Source organism: Salarias fasciatus, chromosome 16 (genome assembly GCF_902148845.1).
Source record: "Salarias fasciatus chromosome 16, fSalaFa1.1, whole genome shotgun sequence".
NCBI lineage: Eukaryota > Metazoa > Chordata > Actinopteri > Blenniiformes > Blenniidae > Salarias > Salarias fasciatus.
Window position 1 is genome coordinate 1053851 of NC_043760.1, and position 26310 is coordinate 1080160.

At 58.7% G+C, this 26310-nt stretch overlaps 1 protein-coding gene across 1 annotated transcript; it reads left to right on the forward strand.

The window, feature by feature from the left end:
* The first annotated feature begins 298 nt into the window (after window positions 1–298).
* Window positions 299–25088, forward strand: arhgef49 (Rho guanine nucleotide exchange factor 49). Its single transcript, XM_030112122.1, has 9 exons — window positions 299–399; window positions 474–671; window positions 742–1350; window positions 1478–1852; window positions 19806–20016; window positions 21650–21878; window positions 22500–23068; window positions 23293–23438; window positions 24257–25088. The coding sequence occupies exons 1-9, from the start codon at window positions 299–301 to the stop codon at window positions 25086–25088; spliced, it is 3270 nt and encodes a 1089-aa protein (XP_029967982.1).
* Window positions 25089–26310: the final 1222 nt, after the last annotated feature.

Here is a 26310-nt window from a genome sequence, read left to right on the forward strand (position 1 = left end):
CTGAGTGGGGTCTGAGTGGGGTCTCAGTAGGGTCTCAGTGGGGTCTCAGTGGGGTCTCAGTGGGGTCTCAGTGGGTCTCAGTGGGGTCTGAGTGGGGTCTGAGTGGGGTCTCAGTGGGGTCTCAGTGGGGTCTGAGTGGGGTCTCAGTGGGGTCTGAGTGGGGTCTCAGTGGGTCTGAGTGGGTCTCAGTGGGGTCTCAGTAGTGAACCGGCTCTAATGAAGCGTGTCTCGGTCCCTGCAGGCTGCAGATGTTCCGACCCGCCTGCCGGTCTGAGGGCGGCGCCCTCCGCCCACGGCCATGCCAGACGTGAAGCCCCGCCCACCATGTGACGACCCATCCGGCTGCTCCTCCGCCGCTGCCGGCTCCCCCGCCGGCCACGCCTCCCTCCGGCTGCGCCCGCTCGTCGGCATGGAGCCTTGCATCGCCGACCTCCCCCGTCGCCCGACCCGCTGGCGCCCTTCCCCCCACGCAGCCCCGCCCCCCCTTACTGCCCCGCCTACCCGGGAGCGGCCCTCCCGCTCACGGCTCGGTGCAGCAGCAGCACCCTGCTCACCACCCTGGGTCTGAGGTACTGCTCCGGCCGGCAGGGCCCGGAGGGGGGCGGGGCCGGGGGCGGGGCCGGCGCCCGACTCCCCCGTCCACCCGGGAAGCGGCGGCCGACCGTACAGGAGTATGGAGAACCTCAGCTGGAACCCGGCGGCAGACTCTGGCCTGTTGGCGCTCAGTGCTGCCCCCTACAGGAGCCTGGACAGCGAGCTGATTCTGCGCTACGCCTGCTCCACCCACTGGTACGACGGGCCGCCGGACGGGGGCCACGGGCTGCTCCCCAACCCGGAGAGCCTGGCTTTCTACCCCCGACACGGCCCGCCCCGGAAGGACCTGCCGCTCCTCCCCCAGCTGCTCTTTCCAGCTGCTGTCGACGAATGGGACGCCAGGAGGGGCCTGAGGGAGAAGCTCCGCCTCCAGAGTGCCAGGTCCGCCGTGGAGCCCCTGAAGCCCCTCCCACTGCGGCCCCAGGTGACCCCGGGGTCCGGGCCGCGAATCACCAGCCACCACGATCTCAAACAGGAAGTCCTGCGGCGGCTGCAGCTCCGGCGGCAGAACAGCAGCCCCAACCTGGCGGCGGAAAACCCCCCAGGCCCCCCCCGGCCCCTCCCCTCGTCCTACACCACTGACAGCATCGCCAGTCCCAGGGGCGGGGCGGGGGCGGGGCTGGGGGCGGCGCCAGCGCGCCGCAGGCCGCCCGTGGGGCGCCTGCATATCCCCACCTTCGAGGAGTTCAAGAAGATGAGGCAGAGGGAGGGGCCACAGGGGGAGGGGCCACAAGGGGAGGGGCCACAGGGGGAGGGGTCCACCACCACTCCCGAGATTTCCGGGAACCCGGACCGTGAGGATACCGGACCGACCCCCCCCGAGGCGGGGGGGGTGGAGGGGGGACCTGCCTGAGGCGGGGGGGTCTGGCGAGCGGACCTGCAGCAGCGACGAGGGTCTGCAGACGCTCGCCTCCGACAAGCTGTCCTCCAACAACAGCACCGTGAGTCCCTCGTCCTCCTGCGCCTCCGGCACCGGCACCGACTCTCCCATCCGCACCGGCCCGTCGCCGCGCTCGCCGCTGCAGCCGCAGGCCGGAGGGGGCGGGGCCGGGGGCGGGGCCGGGGGCGGCAGGCGGAGGCGCGGCAGCCTGGAGCCCCCCGGCTCGGCCCCCTTCCCGCCCTGCAGGCAGAACCCGGACCGGTCCAGCTGCTGCCCGGCGCTGCTGCTGGACGGAACCGACCTGTCCAGCTACGGCGCCAAGATCTACCGCATGAGGGACGGCCTGATCGGCTCGGCGCTGGACCTCATCAAGAAGAGGTCAGCATGTCCTCCTGTCTCACTGCCAAAACCAGCTGGCATTCGCCTGAGAGCCGTGCTGTCAGGTTGGGTTTGGAAAAACATGCAGAATTAAACGGCTACAAGAGAAATTTCACCGTTTTTTGCAGCACGTTTCACTAAAACTGTCTTTGTGCTCAAATTGTCGTGATTTTGTATGTGAATTCTTGAGTTGTGTGAAATTCCAGATGTTTTTATCGCACAGCAAAGCAAAACTTTAGTTTCAGTGCAAAGGTCACTCCAGACGACAACACAAACATACCATTTCAAGACTGATGGTATGGAAAGAGGGAAAGGTCAGAAGGTCAGGCTCCTGCGGGTTTACGCCCTCTGCAGGAGAAAGGAGGGTTTGCGTTGCTCCTCTCGTCAGTCGGACTCTGGTGTTTTGGCTCGATTCCTCAGTCAGAGCTGCTCACAGGAAACTGCTGAGTCGCTGTTGGACACCAATCGGTGGAGGTGGACCGATACGGTGGACAGAGGCGGTGGACCATGGAGGTGGACTGTGGCAGTGGACCGATACGGTGAACCGATGTGGTGGACCGTGGCGGTGGACCGATGTGGTGGACCGATACAGTGGACCGATGTGGTGGACCGATGTGGTGGACCGATGTGGTGGACTGATGTGGTGGACCGATACAGTGGACCGATGTGGTGGACTGATGTGGTGGACCGATGTGGTGGACCGATGTGGTGGACTGATGTGGTGGACCGATACAGTGGACCGATGTGGTGGACCGATGTGGTGGACCGATGTGGTGGACTGATGTGGTGGACCGATACAGTGGACCGATGTGGTGGACCGATGTGGTGGACTGATGTGGTGGACCGATACAGTGGACCGATGTGGTGGACCGATGTGGTGGACCGATGTGGTGGACTGATGTGGTGGACTGATGTGGTGGACCGATACAGTGGACCGATGTGGTGGACTGATGTGGTGGACCGATACAGTGGACTGATGTGGTGGACCGATGTGGTGGACCGATGTGGTGGACGGATGTGGTGGACCGATGCGGTGGACCGATGCGGTGGACCGATACGGTGGACCGATGTGGTGGACCGATGTGGTGGACCGATGTGGTGGACTGACGTGGTGGACCGATGTGGTGGACCGATGTGGTGGACTGATGTGGTGGACCGATGTGGTGGACCGATGTGGTGGACTGATGTGGTGGACCGATGTGGTGGACTGATGTGGTGGACCGATGCGGTGGACCGATACGGTGGACTGATGTGGTGGACCGTGGCAGTGGACCGATGTGGTGGACCGATACAGTGGACCGATGTGGTGGACCGATGTGGTGGACTGATGTGGTGGACCGATACAGTGGACCTATGTGGTGGACCGATACAGTGGACCGATACAGTGGACCGATGTGGTGGACCGATGTGGTGGACCGATGTGGTGGACCGATGTGGTGGACTGATGTGGTGGACTGATGTGGTGGACTGATGTGGTGGACCGATGTGGTGGACTGATGTGGTGGACCGATGTGGTGGACCGTGGCAGTGGACCGATGTGTTGGACTGATGTGGTGGACTGATGTGGTGGACCGATACAGTGGACCGATGTGGTGGACTGATGTGGTGGACTGATGTGGTGGACCGATGTGGTGGACCGATGTGGTGGACCGATGTGGTGGACTGATGTGGTGGACCGATACAGTGGACCGATGTGGTGGACTGATGTGGTGGACCGATGTGGTGGACCGTGGCAGTGGACCGATGTGTTGGACTGATGTGGTGGACCGATACAGTGGACCGATGTGGTAGACCGATGTGGTGGACCGATACAGTGGACCGATGTGGTAGACCTATGTGGTGGACCGATACAGTGGACCGATGTGGTGGACCGATACAGTGGACCGATGTGGTGGACCGATACAGTGGACTGATGTGGTGGACCGATGTGGTGGACCGATGCGGTGGACCGATGTGGTGGACCGATGTGGTGGACCGATACAGTGGACCGATGTGGTGGACCGATACAGTGGACTGATGTGGTGGACCGATGTGGTGGACCGATACAGTGGACCGATGTGGTAGACCGATGTGGTGGACCGATACAGTGGACCGATGTGGTGGACCGATACAGTGGACCGATGTGGTGGACTGATGTGGTGGACCGATGTGGTGGACCGATGCGGTGGACCGATGTGGTGGACTGATGTGGTGGACCAATGTGGTGGACTGATGTGGTGGACCGATACAGTGGACCGATGTGGTGGACTGATGTGGTGGACCGATACAGTGGACCGATGTGGTGGACTGATGTGGTGGACCGATGTGGTGGACCGATGTGGTGGACCGATGTGGTGGACTGATGTGGTGGACCGATACAGTGGACCGATGTGGTGGACCGATGTGGTGGACCGATGTGGTGGACCGATGTGGTGGACTGATGTGGTGGACCGATACAGTGGACCGATGTGGTGGACTGATGTGGTGGACCGATGTGGTGGACCGATGTGGTGGACCGATACAGTGGACCGATGTGGTGGACCGATGTGGTGGACCGATACAGTGGACTGATGTGGTGGACCGATGTGGTGGACCGATGTGGTGGACGGATGTGGTGGACTGATGTGGTGGACCGATGCGGTGGACCGATACGGTGGACCGATGTGGTGGACCGATGTGTGTGGTGGACCGATGTGGTGGACTGACGTGGTGGACCGATGTGGTGGACTGATGTGGTGGACTGATGTGGTGGACTGATGTGGTGGACCGATGTGGTGGACTGATGTGGTGGACCGATGTGGTGGACCGATGTGGTCGACTGATGTGGTGGACCGATGTGGTGGACTGATGTGGTGGACCGATGCGGTGGACCGATACGGTGGACCGATGTGGTGGACCGATGTGGTGGACCGATGTGGTGGACCGATACAGTGGACCTATGTGGTGGACCGATACAGTGGACCGATACAGTGGACCGATGTGGTGGACCGTTGTGGTGGACTGATGTGGTGGACCGATGTGGCGGACTGATGTGGTGGACCGATGTGGTGGACCGATGTGGTGGACCGATGTGTTGGACTGATGTGGTGGACTGATGTGGTGGACTGATGTGGTGGACCGATGTGGTGGACTGATGTGGTGGACCGATGTGTTGGACTGATGTGGTGGACCGATACAGTGGACCGATACAGTGGACCGATGTGGTGGACCGATGTGGTGGACTGATGTGGTGGACCGATACAGTGGACCGATGTGGTGGACTGATGTGGTGGACTGATGTGGTGGACCGATGTGGTGGACCGATGTGGTGGACCGATGTGGTGGACCGATGTGGTGGACCGATACAGTGGACCGATGTGGTGGACTGATGTGGTGGACCGATGTGGTGGACCGTGGCAGTGGACCGATGTGGTGGACCGTGGCGATGGACCGATGTGTTGGACTGATGTGGTGGACCGATACAGTGGACCGATGTGGTAGACCGATGTGGTGGACTGATGTGGTGGACCGATGCGGTGGACCGATACGGTGGACTGATGTGGTGGACCGTGGCAGTGGACCGATGCGGTGGACCGATGTGGTGGACCGATGTGGTGGACCGATGTGGTGGACCGATGTGGTGGACCGATGTGGTGGACTGATGTGGTGGACCGATGTGGTGGACTGATGTGGTGGACCGATGTGGTGGACCGATGTGGTGGACTGATGTGGTGGACCGATGTGGTGGACCGTGGCAGTGGACCGATGTGTTGGACTGATGTGGTGGACTGATGTGGTGGACCGATACAGTGGACCGATGTGGTGGACTGATGTGGTGGACTGATGTGGTGGACCGATGTGGTGGACCGATGTGGTGGACCGATGTGGTGGACTGATGTGGTGGACCGATACAGTGGACCGATGTGGTGGACTGATGTGGTGGACCGATGTGGTGGACCGTGGCAGTGGACCGATGTGTTGGACTGATGTGGTGGACCGATACAGTGGACCGATGTGGTAGACCGATGTGGTGGACCGATACAGTGGACCGATGTGGTAGACCTATGTGGTGGACCGATACAGTGGACCGATGTGGTGGACCGATACAGTGGACCGATGTGGTGGACCGATACAGTGGACTGATGTGGTGGACCGATGTGGTGGACCGATGCGGTGGACCGATGTGGTGGACCGATGTGGTGGACCGATACAGTGGACCGATGTGGTGGACCGATACAGTGGACTGATGTGGTGGACCGATGTGGTGGACCGATACAGTGGACCGATGTGGTAGACCGATGTGGTGGACCGATACAGTGGACCGATGTGGTGGACCGATACAGTGGACCGATGTGGTGGACTGATGTGGTGGACCGATGTGGTGGACCGATGCGGTGGACCGATGTGGTGGACTGATGTGGTGGACCAATGTGGTGGACTGATGTGGTGGACCGATACAGTGGACCGATGTGGTGGACTGATGTGGTGGACTGATGTGGTGGACCGATGTGGTGGACCGATGTGGTGGACCGATGTGGTGGACTGATGTGGTGGACCGATACAGTGGACCGATGTGGTGGACTGATGTGGTGGACCGATGTGGTGGACCGTGGCAGTGGACCGATGTGTTGGACTGATGTGGTGGACCGATACAGTGGACCGATGTGGTAGACCGATGTGGTGGACCGATACAGTGGACCGATGTGGTAGACCTATGTGGTGGACCGATACAGTGGACCGATGTGGTGGACCGATACAGTGGACCGATGTGGTGGACCGATACAGTGGACTGATGTGGTGGACCGATGTGGTGGACCGATGCGGTGGACCGATGTGGTGGACCGATGTGGTGGACCGATACAGTGGACCGATGTGGTGGACCGATACAGTGGACTGATGTGGTGGACCGATGTGGTGGACCGATACAGTGGACCGATGTGGTAGACCGATGTGGTGGACCGATACAGTGGACCGATGTGGTGGACCGATACAGTGGACCGATGTGGTGGACTGATGTGGTGGACCGATGTGGTGGACCGATGCGGTGGACCGATGTGGTGGACTGATGTGGTGGACCAATGTGGTGGACTGATGTGGTGGACCGATACAGTGGACCGATGTGGTGGACTGATGTGGTGGACTGATGTGGTGGACCGATACAGTGGACCGATGTGGTGGACCGTGGCAGTGGACCGATGTGGTGGACCGATGTGGTGGACTGATGTGGTGGACCGATACAGTGGACCGAAGTGGTGGACTGATGTGGTGGACCGATGTGGTGGACCGATGTGGTGGACCGATGTGGTGGACTGATGTGGTGGACCGATACAGTGGACCGATGTGGTGGACCGATGTGGTGGACCGATGTGGTGGACCGATGTGGTGGACTGATGTGGTGGACCGATACAGTGGACCGATGTGGTGGACTGATGTGGTGGACCGATGTGGTGGACCGATGTGGTGGACTGATGTGGTGGACCGATACAGTGGACCGATGTGGTGGACCGATGTGGTGGACCGATGTGTGTGGTGGACCGATGTGGTGGACTGACGTGGTGGACCGATGTGGTGGACTGATGTGGTGGACTGATGTGGTGGACTGAAGTGGTGGACCGATGTGGTGGACTGATGTGGTGGACCGATGTGGTGGACCGATGTGGTCGACTGATGTGGTGGACCGATGTGGTGGACTGATGTGGTGGACCGATGCGGTGGACCGATACGGTGGACCGATGTGGTGGACCGATGTGGTGGACTGATGTGGTGGACCGATACAGTGGACCTATGTGGTGGACCGATACAGTGGACCGATACAGTGGACCGATGTGGTGGACCGTTGTGGTGGACCGATGTGGTGGACCGATGTGGTGGACTGATGTGGTGGACCGATGTGGTGGACCGATGTGGTGGACCGATGTGTTGGACTGATGTGGTGGACTGATGTGGTGGACTGATGTGGTGGACCGATGTGGTGGACTGATGTGGTGGACCGATGTGTTGGACTGATGTGGTGGACCGATACAGTGGACCGATACAGTGGACCGATGTGGTGGACCGATGTGGTGGACTGATGTGGTGGACCGATACAGTGGACCGATGTGGTGGACTGATGTGGTGGACTGATGTGGTGGACCGATGTGGTGGACCGATGTGGTGGACCGATGTGGTGGACCGATGTGGTGGACTGATGTGGTGGACCGATACAGTGGACCGATGTGGTGGACTGATGTGGTGGACCGATGTGGTGGACCGTGGCAGTGGACCGATGTGGTGGACCGTGGCGATGGACCGATGTGTTGGACTGATGTGGTGGACCGATACAGTGGACCGATGTGGTAGACCGATGTGGTGGACCGATACAGTGGACCGATGTGGTGGACCGATACAGCGGACCGATGTGGTGGACTGATGTGGTGGACCGATGCGGTGGACCGATGTGGTGGACCGATGTGGTGGACCGATGTGGTGGACCGATGCGGTGGACCAATGTGGTGGACCGATGTGGTGGACCGATACAGTGGACCGATGTGGTAGACCGATGTGGTGGACCGATACAGTGGACCGATGTGGTGGACTGATGTGGTGGACCGATGTGGTGGACCGATGCGGTGGACCGATGTGGTGGACTGATGTGGTGGACCGATGTGGTGGACTGATGTGGTGGACCGATACAGTGGACTGATGTGGTGGACCGATACAGTGGACCGATGTGGTGGACCGATGTGGTGGACTGATGTGGTGGACCGATGTGGTGGACCGATGTGGTGGACCGATGTGGTAGACCGATGTGGTGGACCGATACAGTGGACCGATGTGGTGGACCGATACAGTGGACCGATGTGGTGGACTGATGTGGTGGACCGATGTGGTGGACCGATGCGGTGGACCGATGTGGTGGACTGATGTGGTGGACCAATGTGGTGGACTGATGTGGTGGACCGATACAGTGGACCGATGTGGTGGACTGATGTGGTGGACTGATGTGGTGGACCGATACAGTGGACCGATGTGGTGGACCGATGTGGTGGACCGATGTGGTGGACCGATGTGGTGGACCGATGTGGTGGACTGATGTGGTGGACCGATACAGTGGACCGATGTGGTGGACCGATGTGGTGGACCGATGTAGTGGACTGATGTGGTGGACCGATACAGTGGACCGATGTGGTGGACCGATGTGGTGGACCGATGTGGTGGACTGATGTGGTGGACCGATACAGTGGACCGATGTGGTGGACCGATGTGGTGGACCGATGTGGTGGACCGATGTGGTGGACTGATGTGGTGGACCGATGTGGTGGACCGATGTGGTGGACTGATGTGGTGGACCGATACAGTGGACCGATGTGGTGGACCGATGTGGTGGACCGATGTGGTGGGACTGATGTGGTGGACCGATACAGTGGACTGATGTGGTGGACCGATGTGGTGGACCGATGTGGTGGACAGATGTGGTGGACTGATGTGGTGGACCGATGCGGTGGACCGATACGGTGGACCGATGTGGTGGACCGATGTGGTGGACCGATGTGGTGGACTGACGTGGTGGACCGATGTGGTGGACTGATGTGGTGGACCGATGTGGTGGACCGATGTGGTGGACTGATGTGGTGGACCGATGTGGTGGACTGATGTGGTGGACCGATGCGGTGGACCGATACGGTGGACTGATGTGGTGGACCGTGGCAGTGGACCGATGTGGTGGACCGATACAGTGGACCGATGTGGTGGACCGATGTGGTGGACTGATGTGGTGGACCGATACAGTGGACCTATGTGGTGGACCGATACAGTGGACCGATACAGTGGACCGATGTGGTGGACCGATGTGGTGGACCGATGTGGTGGACCGATGTGGTGGACTGATGTGGTGGACTGATGTGGTGGACTGATGTGGTGGACCGATGTGGTGGACTGATGTGGTGGACCGATGTGGTGGACCGTGGCAGTGGACCGATGTGTTGGACTGATGTGGTGGACTGATGTGGTGGACCGATACAGTGGACCGATGTGGTGGACTGATGTGGTGGACTGATGTGGTGGACCGATGTGGTGGACCGATGTGGTGGACCGATGTAGTGGACTGATGTGGTGGACCGATACAGTGGACCGATGTGGTGGACTGATGTGGTGGACCGATGTGGTGGACCGTGGCAGTGGACCGATGTGTTGGACTGATGTGGTGGACCGATACAGTGGACCGATGTGGTAGACCGATGTGGTGGACCGATACAGTGGACCGATGTGGTAGACCGATGTGGTGGACCGATACAGTGGACTGATGTGGTGGACCGATGTGGTGGACCGATGCGGTGGACCGATGTGGTGGACCGATGTGGTGGACCGATACAGTGGACCGATGTGGTGGACCGATACAGTGGACTGATGTGGTGGACCGATGTGGTGGACCGATACAGTGGACCGATGTGGTAGACCGATGTGGTGGACCGATACAGTGGACCGATATGGTGGACCGATACAGTGGACCGATGTGGTGGACTGATGTGGTGGACCGATGTGGTGGACCGATGCGGTGGACCGATGTGGTGGACTGATGTGGTGGACCAATGTGGTGGACTGATGTGGTGGACCGATACAGTGGACCGATGTGGTGGACTGATGTGGTGGACTGATGTGGTGGACCGATACAGTGGACCGATGTGGTGGACCGATGTGGTGGACCGATGTGGTGGACTGATGTGGTGGACCGATACAGTGGACCGATGTGGTGGACTGATGTGGTGGACCGATGTGGTGGACCGATGTGGTGGACCGATGTGGTGGACTGATGTGGTGGACCGATACAGTGGACCGATGTGGTGGACCGATGTGGTGGACCGATGTGGTGGACTGATGTGGTGGACCGATACAGTGGACCGATGTGGTGGACTGATGTGGTGGACCGATGTGGTGGACGGATGTGGTGGACTGATGTGGTGGACCGATGCGGTGGACCGATACGGTGGACCGATGTGGTGGACCGATGTGTGTGGTGGACCGATGTGGTGGACTGACGTGGTGGACCGATGTGGTGGACTGATGTGGTGGACTGATGTGGTGGACTGATGTGGTGGACCGATGTGGTGGACTGATGTGGTGGACCGATGTGGTGGACCGATGTGGTCGACTGATGTGGTGGACCGATGTGGTGGACTGATGTGGTGGACCGATGCGGTGGACCGATACGGTGGACCGATGTGGTGGACCGATGTGGTGGACTGATGTGGTGGACCGATACAGTGGACCTATGTGGTGGACCGATACAGTGGACCGATACAGTGGACCGATGTGGTGGACCGTTGTGGTGGACCGATGTGGTGGACCGATGTGGTGGACTGATGTGGTGGACCGATGTGGTGGACCGATGTGGTGGACCGATGTGTTGGACTGATGTGGTGGACTGATGTGGTGGACTGATGTGGTGGACCGATGTGGTGGACTGATGTGGTGGACTGATGTGGTGGACCGATACAGTGGACCGATACAGTGGACCGATGTGGTGGACCGATGTGGTGGACTGATGTGGTGGGCCGATACAGTGGACCGATGTGGTGGACTGATGTGGTGGACTGATGTCGTGGACCGATGTGGTGGACCGATGTGGTGGACCGATGTGGTGGACCGATGTGGTGGACTGATGTGGTGGACCGATACAGTGGACCGATGTGGTGGACTGATGTGGTGGACCGATGTGGTGGACCGTGGCAGTGGACCGATGTGGTGGACCGTGGCGATGGACCGATGTGTTGGACTGATGTGGTGGACCGATACAGTGGACCGATGTGGTGGACCGATACAGCGGACCGATGTGGTGGACCGATGTGGTGGACTGATGTGGTGGACCGATGTGGTGGACCGATGTGGTGGACCGATGCGGTGGACCGATGTGGTGGACCGATGTGGTGGACCGATACAGTGGACCGATGTGGTAGACCGATGTGGTGGACCGATACAGTGGACCGATGTGGTGGACTGATGTGGTGGACCGATGTGGTGGACCGATGCGGTGGACCGATGTGGTGGACTGATGTGGTGGACCAATGTGGTGGACTGATGTGGTGGACCGATACAGTGGACTGATGTGGTGGACCGATACAGTGGACCGATGTGGTGGACCGATGTGGTGGACTGATGTGGTGGACCGAAGTGGTGGACCGATGTGGTGGACCGATGTGGTAGACCGATGTGGTGGACCGATACAGTGGACCGATGTGGTGGACCGATACAGTGGACCGATGTGGTGGACTGATGTGGTGGACCGATGTGGTGGACCGATGCGGTGGACCGATGTGGTGGACTGATGTGGTGGACCAATGTGGTGGACTGATGTGGTGGACCGATACAGTGGACCGATGTGGTGGACTGATGTGGTGGACTGATGTGGTGGACCGATACAGTGGACCGATGTGGTGGACCGATGTGGTGGACCGATGTGGTGGACCGATGTGGTGGACCGATGTGGTGGACTGATGTGGTGGACCGATACAGTGGACCGATGTGGTGGACCGATGTGGTGGACCGATGTAGTGGACTGATGTGGTGGACCGATACAGTGGACCGATGTGGTGGACCGATGTGGTGGACCGATGTGGTGGACTGATGTGGTGGACCGATACGGTGGACCGATGTGGTGGACCGATGTGGTGGACCGATGTGGTGGACCGATGTGGTGGACCGATGTGGTGGACTGATGTGGTGGACCGATACAGTGGACCGATGTGGTGGACCGATGTGGTGGACCGATGTGGTGGACCGATGTGGTGGACCGATACAGTGGACTGATGTGGTGGACCGATGTGGTGGACCGATGTGGTGGACAGATGTGGTGGACTGATGTGGTGGACCGATGCGGTGGACCGATACGGTGGACCGATGTGGTGGACCGATGTGGTGGACCGATGTGGTGGACTGACGTGGTGGACCGATGTGGTGGACTGATGTGGTGGACCGATGTGGTGGACCGATGTGGTGGACTGATGTGGTGGACCGATGTGGTGGACTGATGTGGTGGACCGATGTGGTGGACCGATGTGGTGGACCGATGTGTTGGACTGATGTGGTGGACTGATGTGGTGGACTGATGTGGTGGACCGATGTGGTGGACTGATGTGGTGGACTGATGTGTTGGACTGATGTGGTGGACCGATACAGCGGACCGATGTGGTGGACCGATGTGGTGGACTGATGTGGTGGACCGATGTGGTGGACTGATGTGGTGGACCGATACAGTGGACCGATGTGGTGGACTGATGTGGTGGACTGATGTGGTGGACCGATGTGGTGGACCGATGTGGTGGACCGATGTGGTGGACCGATGTGGTGGACTGATGTGGTGGACCGATACAGTGGACCGATGTGGTGGACTGATGTGGTGGACCGATGTGGTGGACCGTGGCAGTGGACCGATGTGGTGGACCGTGGCGATGGACCGATGTGTTGGACTGATGTGGTGGACCGATACAGTGGACCGATGTGGTAGACCGATGTGGTGGACCGATACAGTGGACCGATGTGGTGGACCGATACAGCGGACCGATGTGGTGGACCGATGTGGTGGACTGATGTGGTGGACCGATGTGGTGGACCGATGTGGTGGACCGATGCGGTGGACCGATGTGGTGGACCGATGTGGTGGACCGATACAGTGGACCAATGTGGTGGACCGATACAGTGGACCGATGTGGTGGACTGATGTGGTGGACCGATGTGGTGGACCGATGCGGTGGACCGATGTGGTGGACTGATGTGGTGGACCAATGTGGTGGACTGATGTGGTGGACCGATACAGTGGACTGATGTGGTGGACCGATACAGTGGACCAATGTGGTGGACCGATGTGGTGGACCGATGTGGTGGACCGATGCGGTGGACCGATGTGGTGGACTGATGTGGTGGACCGATGTGGTGGACCGATGTGGTGGACCGATGTGGTGGACCAATGTGGTGGACCGATGTGGTGGACCGATGTGGTGGACCAATGTGGTGGACTGATGTGGTGGGCCGATGCGGTGGACTGATGCAGTGGACCGATGTGGTGGACCGATGTGGTGGACCGATGTGGTGGACCGATGTGGTGGACTGATGTGGTGGACCGATGTGGTGGACTGATGTGGTGGACCGATGTGGTGGACCGATGTGGTGGACCGATGTGGTGGACCGATGTGGTGGACCGATGTGGTGGACTGATGTGGTGGACCGATGTGGTGGACCGATGTGGTGGACTGATGTGGTGGACCTGAAGGGAACCGACACCGCAGTGTCGATGACGATCAGCAGGTCCCCGGAGACAGTCGTCCACAGCTCCACTGCGTCTTCACTTCTGCGCTTGTAGGTTTTGAACAGTCGAAGATGAAGTTTATGAAACATTCTTTTAAAGGTCCTTGAGATGAAAAACAGTGAAAAACTGTGGTCAGTAAAATCAGTCCGTCAGACGGGAAGAAGCTTCCTGCTTCCGAAGCGTCTCAGACGCCCTGCAGTAACCTCACCGTCCTGCTTTAAAGGGCCTGTGTCCTGCTTTTTTAGCTCGTCCAAACCCTATTATTGGCATTAACATGGTAATAGTTTATTTTTGGCGCTAAGGAAAAGTCATTTTGTGTGAAATAAAAGATTTTCGGAGGTTAATTCTGAAACCCGGCAGAGAAAATGCTCCGTTTCACTGAAGTCCCGCCTCTCCCCCTGTGGACTTTGACTGACAGCTAATTCAACCAATCGAAGCTGCGTTAGCTTCTCTAAGGGTTAGCTTTAGCTCTTTAGTGCTAGCTTATCTACATGCAAAGACACGCGAAAACGTCTTTTCCTGTTAGAAACTCACCAAGCGCAGACCCTCCAGACCCTCCAGACCCTCCAGACCCTCCAGACCCTTCAGACCCTTCAGACCCTCCAGACCCTTCAGACCCTTCAGACCCTCCAGACCCTCCAGACCCTTCAGACCCTCCAGACCCTCCAGACCCTTCAGACCCTCCAGACCCTTCAGACCCTCCAGACCCTTCAGACCCTCCAGACTCTTGCTCCTGCTTGATTGTTGCTTTCAGACGACGGTTAAAGTTTATCTCCGTAATCGGAGATACAAAAAGCAGCAACGCTGATTGCCGAGGGCCTGGGCGGGGGGGGGAAGAGTGGTGGGAGGAGTTCAGCTTTTGTGACAAGTTAGATTTGAAGAGTTTCAAACGAGCTGTTTTCTACCCGAAGGGAGGGGCTGCTGTAGAGAGCAGCAGACTGAAGAGATTACTCAGACATGCATGGAAGAAGGCAAATAACATTTTGGGGTGGTTTTTAAGGGAATTCAACTTTGGGGCTAAAAACCCTAAAAAAGTGGATTTTGCATGATATAGGTCCTTTAAAGTTCAGGACTTGGGGATCCAGAGTAGAACGCTTCCAGACCGGACCGATGGGTCATTATCAGTAATGTCACCGTGCTGCAGAACAGTGTGTGAGTGTGTGTGAGTGTGTGTGTGTGTGTGTGTGTCGCCCAGCGCCACACACACACCCAGCAGTCTGGGCCTGATTCCTCTCTCTCTTCATCTGGTGTTTTTCCTTCTGATTACCTCAAATTGTCGGTTCTAAATCCTGTTGATCCTCCAGATGAGATCACACTGCTCTGAGTGTGTGTGTGTGTGTGTGTGTGTGTGTGTGTGTGTGTGTGTGTGTGTGTGTGTGTGTTTCCTCCATGGTCTTATTGATTTATCTCAGTCAGTGTGATCACAGCTGTCAGAGCTCACTGTGTTTGGCTCAACGGCACTGTGGGCAGGACTCTGGACGACTGGCAGCATCAGACAGACCTGCCGACCCGTCAGTCTCTCTGCTGTTCTTCATTCTGATAAACAAAACACCTGGTTGTGTTTTACAGCACTGTGGTTCAGTGCAGGTATCAGACCGTGAACCCAGAGGAGGTGCTTGATGAGGCCCATCCCCTCGCTCCGTCAGCGCCCCCCCCCCCCCCCCCCCCACCCCCCCCACCCCCCCCCCCCCCCCGGATCTCTTCTGTGGGTGTTTTAATGAGAGCTGGCAGCATTCTGTGATCTATGCGCCCTTGGGGGTCTGGCTTGTCTTTCTTTGTGCGTCCCGCCGGCCTCCTGAGCGCGGCGGTGGTGACAGTGGTGACAGTGGTGGCGGCGGTGGCGCCGGCAAGCCGCGGTCTCATTGCGGTTTTCATATCATCACGCCTGGGGGGCTGATGGGCCCAGAGCAGAGCCGGCTCTCCTCCGATCTGTTCATCCGTCTCATCAATCGGACTCGGTCAGACGATTCGCTCAGAGGAAGATATCGACTCATTCCGGTGACACCTGCGTCAGTAAAAGTGGCGGCCGGGCTCTTTGGGGCGTCACACGGCGGCGTCACACGGCGGCGTCACACGGCGGCGTCACACGGCGGCGCCGAGCGGCGGTCCGTCACGTCTCCGGGTTATTGCTCGCCATGCATCATCCTGCTGCGACGGCCGATATGGAAGCAGAGAATAACCGGAAGCTGCAGAGCCGCGGCGTCTCAGCCGTCCTCTCGTGTCTCAGCTGTCTGTGGACGTCTGGACGCTGATTGAATTCCTGCTGCTAGTTGAAGAGCAGGCTCTCTCTGCAAAGTGCTGGAAAGACAGAAGGACGTATTTTAACGCTGCAGTGGAGCCGTGGGGTTAATTCCTGCTCCTCCTCAGTCGCCTCGGGGAAATGAAGCCGAGCATGGTCAAAACTAGCGGAGATTAAATGTTCACCGCTCGCTTGTTTCTCTGACTTTTGCTTCTTAAATGTGAAAAATTTCCACTTGCTGTAGTAAAAAGACAAATCTCTTTTTAGAGCTGATTTCTAAATAATGCTGTTTGCTACCAGAAGCTTCTAGAACGTCCACCTCCCAGGAAGGCCGTTTGTCTCACTTTAAAACGTGAAGTGTGTGTGTTGGTTGCTCAGATTCGGAGTCAAAGACGCCGTTGCTGATTGGTAATCGGCTGCCTTGATTGATTTGGAAGTGTTGGAATGTTATTTGGTATCTCGCTGTGTTTTATGAAGAAAGGAATGATTTTGCGAGTCGGAGCAGGCGTCGGTCCTGGGCGGTCTCAGAAACGGTTTGCCGTTTTCACGGCGGTATTCTGAAAACGCGTTTGTTTCCACGGAAACCGCAGGCAGGCTGAGCAATGCAGTGAGCGAGTCTGGCCAGCAGTGGGCGCTGCTGCTTGTTTCGGTGGTGAAACCGCCGTCCTGGCAGCCGACCGCCGAATCACCGCTCCTTTAAACTCAGCTTCCTGTGTGAGTGACACCAAGGGAGAGCTGGGTTGTGTGAGCTCGGTGGATCCATACCAGGAGCACACACACACACACACACACACACACACACACACACACACACACGTTTGTACAGCTATATGTTGTGAGGACATTCATTGACATAATGCATTTCCTAGCCCCTCCCCCTAACCATCAAAAACTAATGCCTAACCCGAACCCAGACCCGAACCCAGACCCTAAACCTGACCTAAACCTCCACCTCACTGTACCCCTAAACCAGAAATCCAGTCTGAACCTCAAAAAGGCCAAAAAAGGTCTGTGGAATAGTGAGGACCGGCAAAAATGTCCTCACTTGTAAGGTTATAAACCCATGGTCCTCACAAAAGGTCCTCGCAACATATAGCTGTACAAGCACACACACACGCACACACACACACACACACACACACACACACACACACACACACACACACACCGCTAGTCTACCATGCAGCACTAAAGAAGAAAGTCAATATTTGGGGAATTTACAGCCTCTCGCTCTGTGGTGCCCTTTGACCCCTGGCTCTATTGATCTCGTGAGCCCATTAAAAACAAACAACAACACAAACACCTTTAGTCTGAGCGAAGCAGGAATCCTCTCTGGAACTGCTGCTGCAGTATTTCATCTGTGCACTGCTGGGTTCAAAAAGCACATTTTACAGTTGGCAGTTTTGTTTCTTTACAGCAACATTAAAAGATTTTTTGTCCGTTTAAAGCTACTAATCAATGCTTCCCATATTAACCTTGAATTTACATGAGTTCTTCAGATATGAAAGGGTTCAGAGGTCATCAGCTGTTCGCCCTCTCTGCTGGGATTAAAGCGTATTTAGGAGCCATTGTAGCAATAAAACCAAGAGCTTCAGCAATCGAAGGTGTTTCCACTGGAAGTCTTTCAGGGTGAAGATCAGCCGATCAGCAGGGAGTCACTGCTGGTCCTGTTCACAGAGGCGTGTTTACATGTTGAGTCAGGAATGAGGAGCAGCACCAGGTCCCTGCAGGCCCCAGAGCGCTGGACTCCAGAGCGCTGGACTCCAGAGCATCCAGAGCGCTGGACTCCAGAGCGCTGGACTCCAGAGCATCCAGAGCGCTGGACTCCAGAGCGCTGGACTCCAGAGCGCTGGACTCCAGAGCATCCAGAGCGCTGGACTCCAGAGCATCCAGAGCGCTGGACTCCAGAGCATCCAGAGCGCTGGACTCCAGAGCGTCCAGAGCGCTGGACTCCAGAGCATCCAGAGCGCTGGACTCCAGAGCATCCAGAGCGCTGGACTCCAGAGCATCCAGAGCGCTGGACTCCAGAGCATCCAGAGCGCTGGACTCCAGAGCGCTGGACTCCAGAGCGCTGGACTCAGGGCATCCAGAGTGCTGGACTCCAGAGCGTCCAGAGCGCTGGACTCCAGAGCGCTGGACTCCAGAGCGTCCAGAGCGCTGGACTCCAGAGCGCTGGACTCCATGCTGCAGGTGTCTGTTCACACGGTGGAACCAAACGGCGTCTGAGGTGTTTTGGCGTGAATCTGACGGCGACGCCAGACTGTCCTGTCCTAGTTTCGCTGTGAATAATACCAGTTTGAACCAGTAGGTGGCGCCTTGAGCCCGTTTGCTCGCCTGGCATGCCAGACTGACCTCATGTGTTCCAACAAGACAGTCTGGCACGGCGCCATGGGGGCTTCATTTCAGACAGGCTGACGAGAGACGGGACTGTTGAGCAGAGAGAACCAATCCAAGGAACGAGGCTGTGACGCAATGACAACGCGACGTACGCAGCGCTCCGTTGTAGTAGTTTTGTAGTCCAAAACATGAGATCATGGCGTGGAGTTTTACGTCCATTTTACCCCCAAATTCCACCGGACGCTTAAGCGACGCGTCGCATCTTGTTCCTGAAGTTAACGCACACCGGGAGCGCAGCGCCGTTTAGAAGCGGCGACCTGAAGCAAATCACCAGCGCCGTGGCGCGCGCCTCCGTTCTGGTGATCCGTCGTTTCTGGGACGCGGCGCGGCGCTTTGGCGTCCGGTGGAATTTGGGGTTAAAGAAAAGCCTTCAGAGCAGATTCCTGCTGTGGTTTCAGAGCCAAATTCAGTTCGTTCAAAGCTTCAGACAGAGCCGTGGTGAAGCCTTGCTGTGTTGCGGCCGCCACCATGATTGTTTTGGTGTGGGGGGTGGGGGTGGGGGGGGTATACTATGACACATCGCTAACTCCCGCCTCTCGTGGGCTGCGATTGGCCCGGCAGAAGTTTGCCGGGCAGAAGTCAGATTCAATCGGCGCGGTACCAGACTGTTTCCCCATGAAGCCCTGAGCATGGAGAGGCCGTCTGGAGGGCGGGGCTACCCGTCTGGAGGGCGGGGCTACCCGTCTGGAGGGCGGGGCTACCCGTCTGGAGGGCGGGGCTACCCGTCTGCAGTGTTTCCAGTGGAGATGTGTTGCTGCTGGACTGAGCGTGTGCAGCCAGAGCAGGTTCACCAAAAATTCACTTTAAGGGCTGTTTTCAAAAAGTGACGAGAAGAGCCAGCACTGCGGAGTGCTGCGTTTCCTCTGGAACCTGTTGTCGTGTAAACGAGGCCTGAATGAGACGGGGGTGAGGGTGAGGGTGAGGGTGAGGGTGGGGGTGGGGGTGAGGGTGAGGGTGGGGGTGGGGGTGAGGGTGAGGGTGGGGGTGGGGGTGGGGGTGACGGGGATGGGAGGAGGCCTGACAGGAAGTTAGAAGAGTAGCAGTGAATGACAGAATTCTAACCCCCCCCCCACTCCCTCCAGCTGCAGTGCAGAGATCTCCGAGGCCCCCGTCAGGCTGTCACGTGACCGGCACAGCGGCTGTGACGTCACCTCCCCCTCTCCCGACTGTCATCCCTCCGCCGTTGCCATGGCAACGTCGGCAACGGCCTGCGGAGCGGAGGCTGGCGACGAGGAGCCTGCTGGAGGAAGAGGAGGAAGAGGAGGAAGAGGAGGAGAGGACGCGGGAGAATGCGTAAGGAGGCTTTTCTTCTCTGGGAACGTGTCGGCCGAGCCCCCCCCCCCCCCCCCCCCCCCCCCGCGCTCCTCGGTACAGAAACATGCATCCATCGGCATTCAAGGAGGACTGAGACGAGCAAGGGTACTGCGACACACACACACACACACACACACACACACACTGCTCCCAGCGCGCGGTCTCACGGCGGCGGCAGGATGCGGTGAAGCCAGCGGACGGAGCGGATCGAGCCCCCGCTCCTGCAGCGGCTCTCCGGGCTTCAGCCGCCTCCTCTCTGCGGCCGCGGAGCGGGAGGAACCGGAGGAGGAGGAGCGGCGTCCGCGTCCAGGTTTGTCCGCTTCGCGCTTCTCTCTCGGTCGTGGCTTGAATGCGCAACACGGAGGCTCCGCACCGTGCCCGTTCCCCGGTGAGGCTGCGGGGATGCGGCTCTGCTCTGCCCCCCCCCCCCCCCCCCCGCCGGGATGCCTGCTGCTCAGACCCCGGCTCTGATGCTGAGGGTCTGATCTGCAGGGCAGCCCCTGGGGTCGGCCTCTGAGGCTCTGCCCCCCCTGTTTGGGCTTCCGTTACTTTCGGTCCACAAACACACTTCAGGGTCATTCAGGAGGCGAGTGTCTGCCCTGCTGTGTGAAGGTTAGAACCCAGGCTCCTCGGTCCCGGTCCCGGTCCTGCGGGGCTCCCCGATCCCGGTCCCGGTCCTGCTTCAGTGGAGTCCTGGTTCTACACTTTCTTTGCCTCATACTGTGCGGCCATCTTGCTCCTGGGGATGAACCGGTTCCTCCATCCTGCATTCAGACCCAGAGGCTCGTTGTTTCACTGTGGAAGGAAAGTACGTTTAAAAAACATGAAAAGTCTCCGAAGCACAGACTCAAACCAGGAACCGTGTCCCCATGAGGAGAGAGAGCGAACCACTGCTGCACTGTGACTGGTGTCAGTGGATTCAGCTGCAGAATGAAACAGCGAGGTTCCAGTCTCTCGGTTTGGATCTGGTCCAGATGGAACCAAACCGCTGCTGCTCAGTACCGAGAAATCCCAGCAGGGGGCAGCAGGACGGACTCAGACCGAGGACCCTGCATAGGAGCTGCAGAGCGACAAACCACTGCATCCCACTGCCACAGGGACGCTTCCTCCAACACACACGTCTGAACCGGCTGAGCACTTCTACCAGTGGAACTGCTACGTTCACACACACACACACACACACACACACACACACGCACACACACACACACACACACACACACACACACACACACACACGTACGTCCTCGTGGGTGACGGTCTCCAGAGGAACAGAGTCACTGCTCTATCAGCAGGACCAGGGTGTCCTCTGGTTCTCCTGCAGCAGCTGTGTTTGACCCCTGACCCCTGACCCCGGACCCCGGACCGGTCATAGTGAGCTCGGTCTGGAGCTGACTGTATTCTGATACATTGTTCTGAGGGTCACATGATTCAGTGATTGAGGTCCTGCCGGGTTTGCATGTTCTCCCTGTGCACTCAGTGCTCCTCTTTCCTCCGGCATCCAGAACACGATGGGGGGTCTGCAGGACTCCTGCCCTCAGCTCTGCCCCACTCCCACCTGTAGTGACTCACGTGTGTGTGTGTGTGTGTGTGTGTGTGTGTGTGTGTGCAGCTCGCCGGCCCGGCCTGCCGGCGCTCCAGCCTGGACGCGGCGCTGGAGCCGGCTGATTCGCTGAGAGCGCAGCGCGAGGTCCGCCTGCGGCCGCACTACAGCGACCCCATGCCGGCCGACGCCTCCAAACGCAAACAGCTGGAGATGAAGATCGCCGCCGCCGCCCGGATCCACAGCCACCGCCGGGAACGGGACCGGGACCGGGACCGAGTCCGGGACCGGGACAGTGGTGAGAACCCCGCACTCCCTGTCCTTCCACTGCCAGCAGTGAATCGGTCAGACTTCCACTGTCAGAGGTTTGGATGAAGCGTCTGAATCCATCCTGACCCGGACAGCCGCAACAGGAAGTGACTCTCAGGCCTGTCGTTACGCTCTGGACTCCAACCGTCAGGGTTCATTCAGTCTGATATACACACACACACACACACACACACACACACACACACACACACACACACACACACTCTCTCTCTGTGGTGAAATGTGTGTGTTCTGGGCGAAGCGTGTGTGTTCTGGGTGAAGTGTGTGTTCTGGGTGAAGCATGTGTGTTCTGGGTGAAGTGTGTGTTCTGGGTGAAGCATGTGTGTTCTGGGTGAAGTGTGTGTTCTGGGTGAAGCGTGTGTTCTGGGTGAAGTGTGTGTGTTCTGGGTGAAGCGTGTGTGTTCTGGGTGAAGTGTGTGTTCTGGGTGAAGTGTGTGTGTTCTGGGTGTGTCTTGGTGAAAGGTGGTCCAGACTGTGGTTCTGAGCAGCGCTGGCAGCAGACCCGGGTCCACGGTCCCGGCGGGACGTCGGTCCATCAGAGCGGCTGTGGGGATGAATTCATGCGGCCCGTCTCCCTGTCCCCCCGCAGCGCCGGCGGCGCTCCGCGGCCGCTCGGAGCCCCCCAGCGAGGAGCGGCCCGGCGAGGAGCGGCCCGGCGCGTCCCGGTCCGGCCGGCACCGCTGGAGCACCATCAGCAGCCTGAGCGCCGACAGCGGCGTGGTGGGGCTGAGCGACGAGCGCGAGGAGGAGGACGGCGAGCCGCGCCGCCACCGGAGGGGCCGCGGCGCCGAGGTGGAGCGGGCGGACAGCGGCATCGGGCCGGGCCTGTCCCGGTCCTGGAAGAGGCCGTCCGCCTGGGACGCCCACCGGCCCGGTCCCGACTGCGGCTGCCGGGAGCGCGGCGAGCGCATGTGCGAGCGCTGCTGCAAGCTGCGCACCGAGCGCAAGGAGGCCATCCTGGAGTTCCTCAACACCGAGTCCAGCTACGGCGAGGACCTGCGCATCATCCGGGAGGAGTTCTACTGCCCCATGCAGAGCGCCGCCCTGCTGACGGCCGAGCAGCTCGCCGTGGTGTTCGCCAACGTCCAGGAGCTCATCGACGTCAACGAGCGCTTCACCGAGCACCTGCAGGACGGCGTGGACCAGGCCTTCGACCAGGTGACCGTCCTCCTCCGTCTCCTCCGGCAGGAGGCCTGTCTGGAGGTAAAGGCGCCGCTGAGGCTCAGAAGCAGGAACGGAAACATTTATTGTCTTTACAAACTGAGAGAAAGATTACAAATACGCAAACGAGGGAAAGGAGCTGATCGGCGCCAACTGCAGCCTCTGCGGTGAGCTCTCTGCGTCTCTGTGATGAAGCTGACGCCGCTCTGACTCGTTCGCAGGGGGACGAGGATCTGCTGACCGTCTACATCGGCGAGATCTTCCTGGAGTTCGTCAGCATGCTGCCGGCCTTCCAGACGTACTGCCTGCAGCAGAGCAGCTCGGTCAACATGCTCAACGCCCTGGAGAAGGAGAAGGAGCTGCTCAGGTAGGCCCCGCCCCCCCGCTGCCCTGGGAGCCTTCTCCTGTCCCCGCCAGGCGGGATTCTTAACGGAAAGACAGCGAGCCATCATTTATTCAACACCCAGGTCTATTTTCAGAGCTCAGATGCAATGATTCACATTTATAGACGGAACAGCGGCAGTTTCTCCCCGAACAGTCGACTTCTCATCTCAGGCGCCGTTTCCACGTGAAAACGCAGCACTTTGCTCGGGGTTTGGGTCTCTGTCCTGTCGAGGACGGGGTGGTCCTCCCCCCGGTGCCGGCCGGGCTCCCCTCCTCCGACTGCTCCTCCAACCTCACAGCTTCTCTCTTGGATCCCAGACTGAGAGCAGAAATAGCGAGTCCCAGTGCAGAGCTCCAGCGCTGACCACTCTTTATTTGAGCGAAGCCTCTGGACAGAATTCTGGTCCTCTGTGTCCCTCGTCTGTCCTCCAGCAGCCGTCAGTCTGGTTGGACTGATGTGGATCCGGTGTCCTCCGGTGTCCCGGCACAGCCGCTCCGGGCCTGAGAAGGAGTTGTCTTTCTGCACAGAGACACTCAGAAGTCGTTGCATGAACATTAGCGTCTCATTAGACGAGCGAGGTTATGAGTCACAAGCTGCATTTTCCCATCACAGAGAATGGAACAGAAAATAGTGAAACAGTAAATTTCCACAGTCCCAAGGTTGAACTTTTTGAAAATGTGACTCTGTCCCATGGAATCGTGTAGCCAGCAGCGCCACCTGCTGGCCAAACGTGCTCATGTTGCCGTGTAACGCTGAACCCTGCTGAAATGAACGAGCCGTCCCTGAATGTTGTCTTTCAGGATCTTCCTGGACGTTTCCCAGAACGACAACACGGCGCTGCGGCGGATGAACCTGCGCTCCTTCCTCATGGCGCCGCTCCAGCGCGTCACCAAGTACCCGCTGCTGCTGAGCCGCATCATCAAGGTCACGCCCGAGTCCCACCCCGACCACGGCCGCCTCCGCGAGGCCAAGAGCCGGGTGGAGTCCCACCTGGAGCACATCAACATGAAGACCAGGCAGGAGGGCAACGGGGTGGCCTGGTCGCTGCGCTCCTTCCGCCGCGACAGCCGCAAGAACCGCGAGGTCATCAACATCGAGATGCGGGAGGTGTCCATGAAGACGGTGGGCTGGGCGCGGGAGAACACCCGCTTCGTCATGGAGGGGCCGCTGCAGCTGTCCCAGCCGGCCGACGGCCAGTGGCTCAAGAAGGGCAGCAAGGCCCTCAAGTTCCAGAACGTGCAGAGTCTGCTGATGGTGCGGACGCGGCGGGCCGGCGAGGCGGCGGGGCAAGGCGGCGAGCCCGGGGCGCAGGGCGAGGGCGAGGGCGGGCCGGAGAGCGTCCGGGACGGAGTGCTGGTCCTCATCAAGGACAAGAGCAGCGGCAAGCTGGCGGTGCTGAGGGAGCCCATCCGGCTGGGGAACTGCGTGGTGTCCGCCGACCCCGACGCCGACGACACCTTCGAGGTGCTGGACATCCGGCGGGAGGCCTTCGTCTTCCGCGCCTCCGACAAGTCCCGCACGCAGCAGTGGTTCCACCAGATCAAGAGGTACGCCCGGGACCTGGGCACCTGGAGGAGGCGGCGCAACGCCCTGCCCAACATCATGATCAACACCAACCAGACGCGCTCCTGAGACCCTCGACCGGAGACGCCGGCGGCGGAGACCCTCGACCCGAGCAACGCGGCTTCCTGCACGTCCGATGAGAGGAAGACGGAGCGATCGGCGCCACGGCCTCATCAGATCATGACCTAGATTCAGTTTCAAGCTGTGAGAAAATAATCATCCGCTTCTCGGACGACCAAAAAAAGCCCGGGCTGATGGTCAGCCTCTGGGAAGCAGAGCGGCGTTTTCGCTGAGCACGGTGTGTGTGTCGAAAAGCATGACTGGAAGAGAACGATTGTAATGACTCCTTTTATACCAGGCGGCGGGCTGAGAACCTGTTTGTAGAATGAAGGTTTTCTTTGTGTTCGTGGTCACTGCCCTGTCCTGCCGCCGTGTCGCCCCCTGCTGGCGGCCGAGCAGCTCTCACTGCCAGAGACGCCGTTATCTGAGCAGGGTTCAGGTCCCTGATCACCTCAGACCGCTGAGACTCCGATCGAACCTGAACCAGCAACAAGCAGAGGACAGCGGCACAGGGAGGAACAGGAGGAGCTCCAATGAAAAACAATACGTTCAATAATCCAATAAAACACCAAAAACACCGGCTGTAGCTCCGCTCTCAGGAGAGTCAAACACTCTTTCATCCATGGGCCACAAAAAGCCCAAATTCACCTCAAGTGGGCCCGACTGGTGAAACCCTGCCTCAGGCTGTAGTCCTGACCCTCAGAGGGTTCTCTCTGGTTCTCTTTAAATCTGTCAAACTGCTGAAACTGAAAATGACCAAAGTCTAAACATGAAGCCACCCTAACGTAGAAAGCCTGTCTTGAATTATTGGAAGACGTGTTTGTGGGAAACGTATTCACTTTATCGGTGCACCGTCCCAACATGGCGGCCGTGTTAACACCTGTCCACCATCCAAACCCCGTTCTGTCCAGATAAACCAGTTCTGACCAGATAAACCAGTTCTGACCAGGTAAACCAGTTCTGTCCAGATAAACCCCGTTCTGACCAGGTAAACCAGTTCTGACCAGATAAACCAGTTCTGTCCAGATAAACCCCGTTCTGACCAGATAAACCCCGTTCTGACCAGGTAAACCAGTTCTGACCAGATAAACCAGTTCTGACCAGGTAAACCAGTTCTGACCAGGTAAACCAGTTCTGTCCAGATAAACCCCGTTCTGACCAGGTAAACCAGTTCTGACCAGATAAACCAGTTCTGACCAGATAAACCCCGTTCTGACCAGGTAAACCAGTT

Bases quoted from the DNA above. Each gene is read 5' to 3' on its own strand.
- arhgef49 (XM_030112122.1), top strand. From the start codon at position 299: ATGCCAGACGTGAAGCCCCGCCCACCATGTGACGACCCATCCGGCTGC. The intron at 672-741 runs GTATGGAGAACC...TGCCCCCTACAG, and splicing joins CGGCGGCCGACCGTACAGGA to GAGCCTGGACAGCGAGCTGA. The intron at 23,069-23,292 runs GTGACCGTCCTC...ACTCGTTCGCAG, and splicing joins TGGACCAGGCCTTCGACCAG to GGGGACGAGGATCTGCTGAC.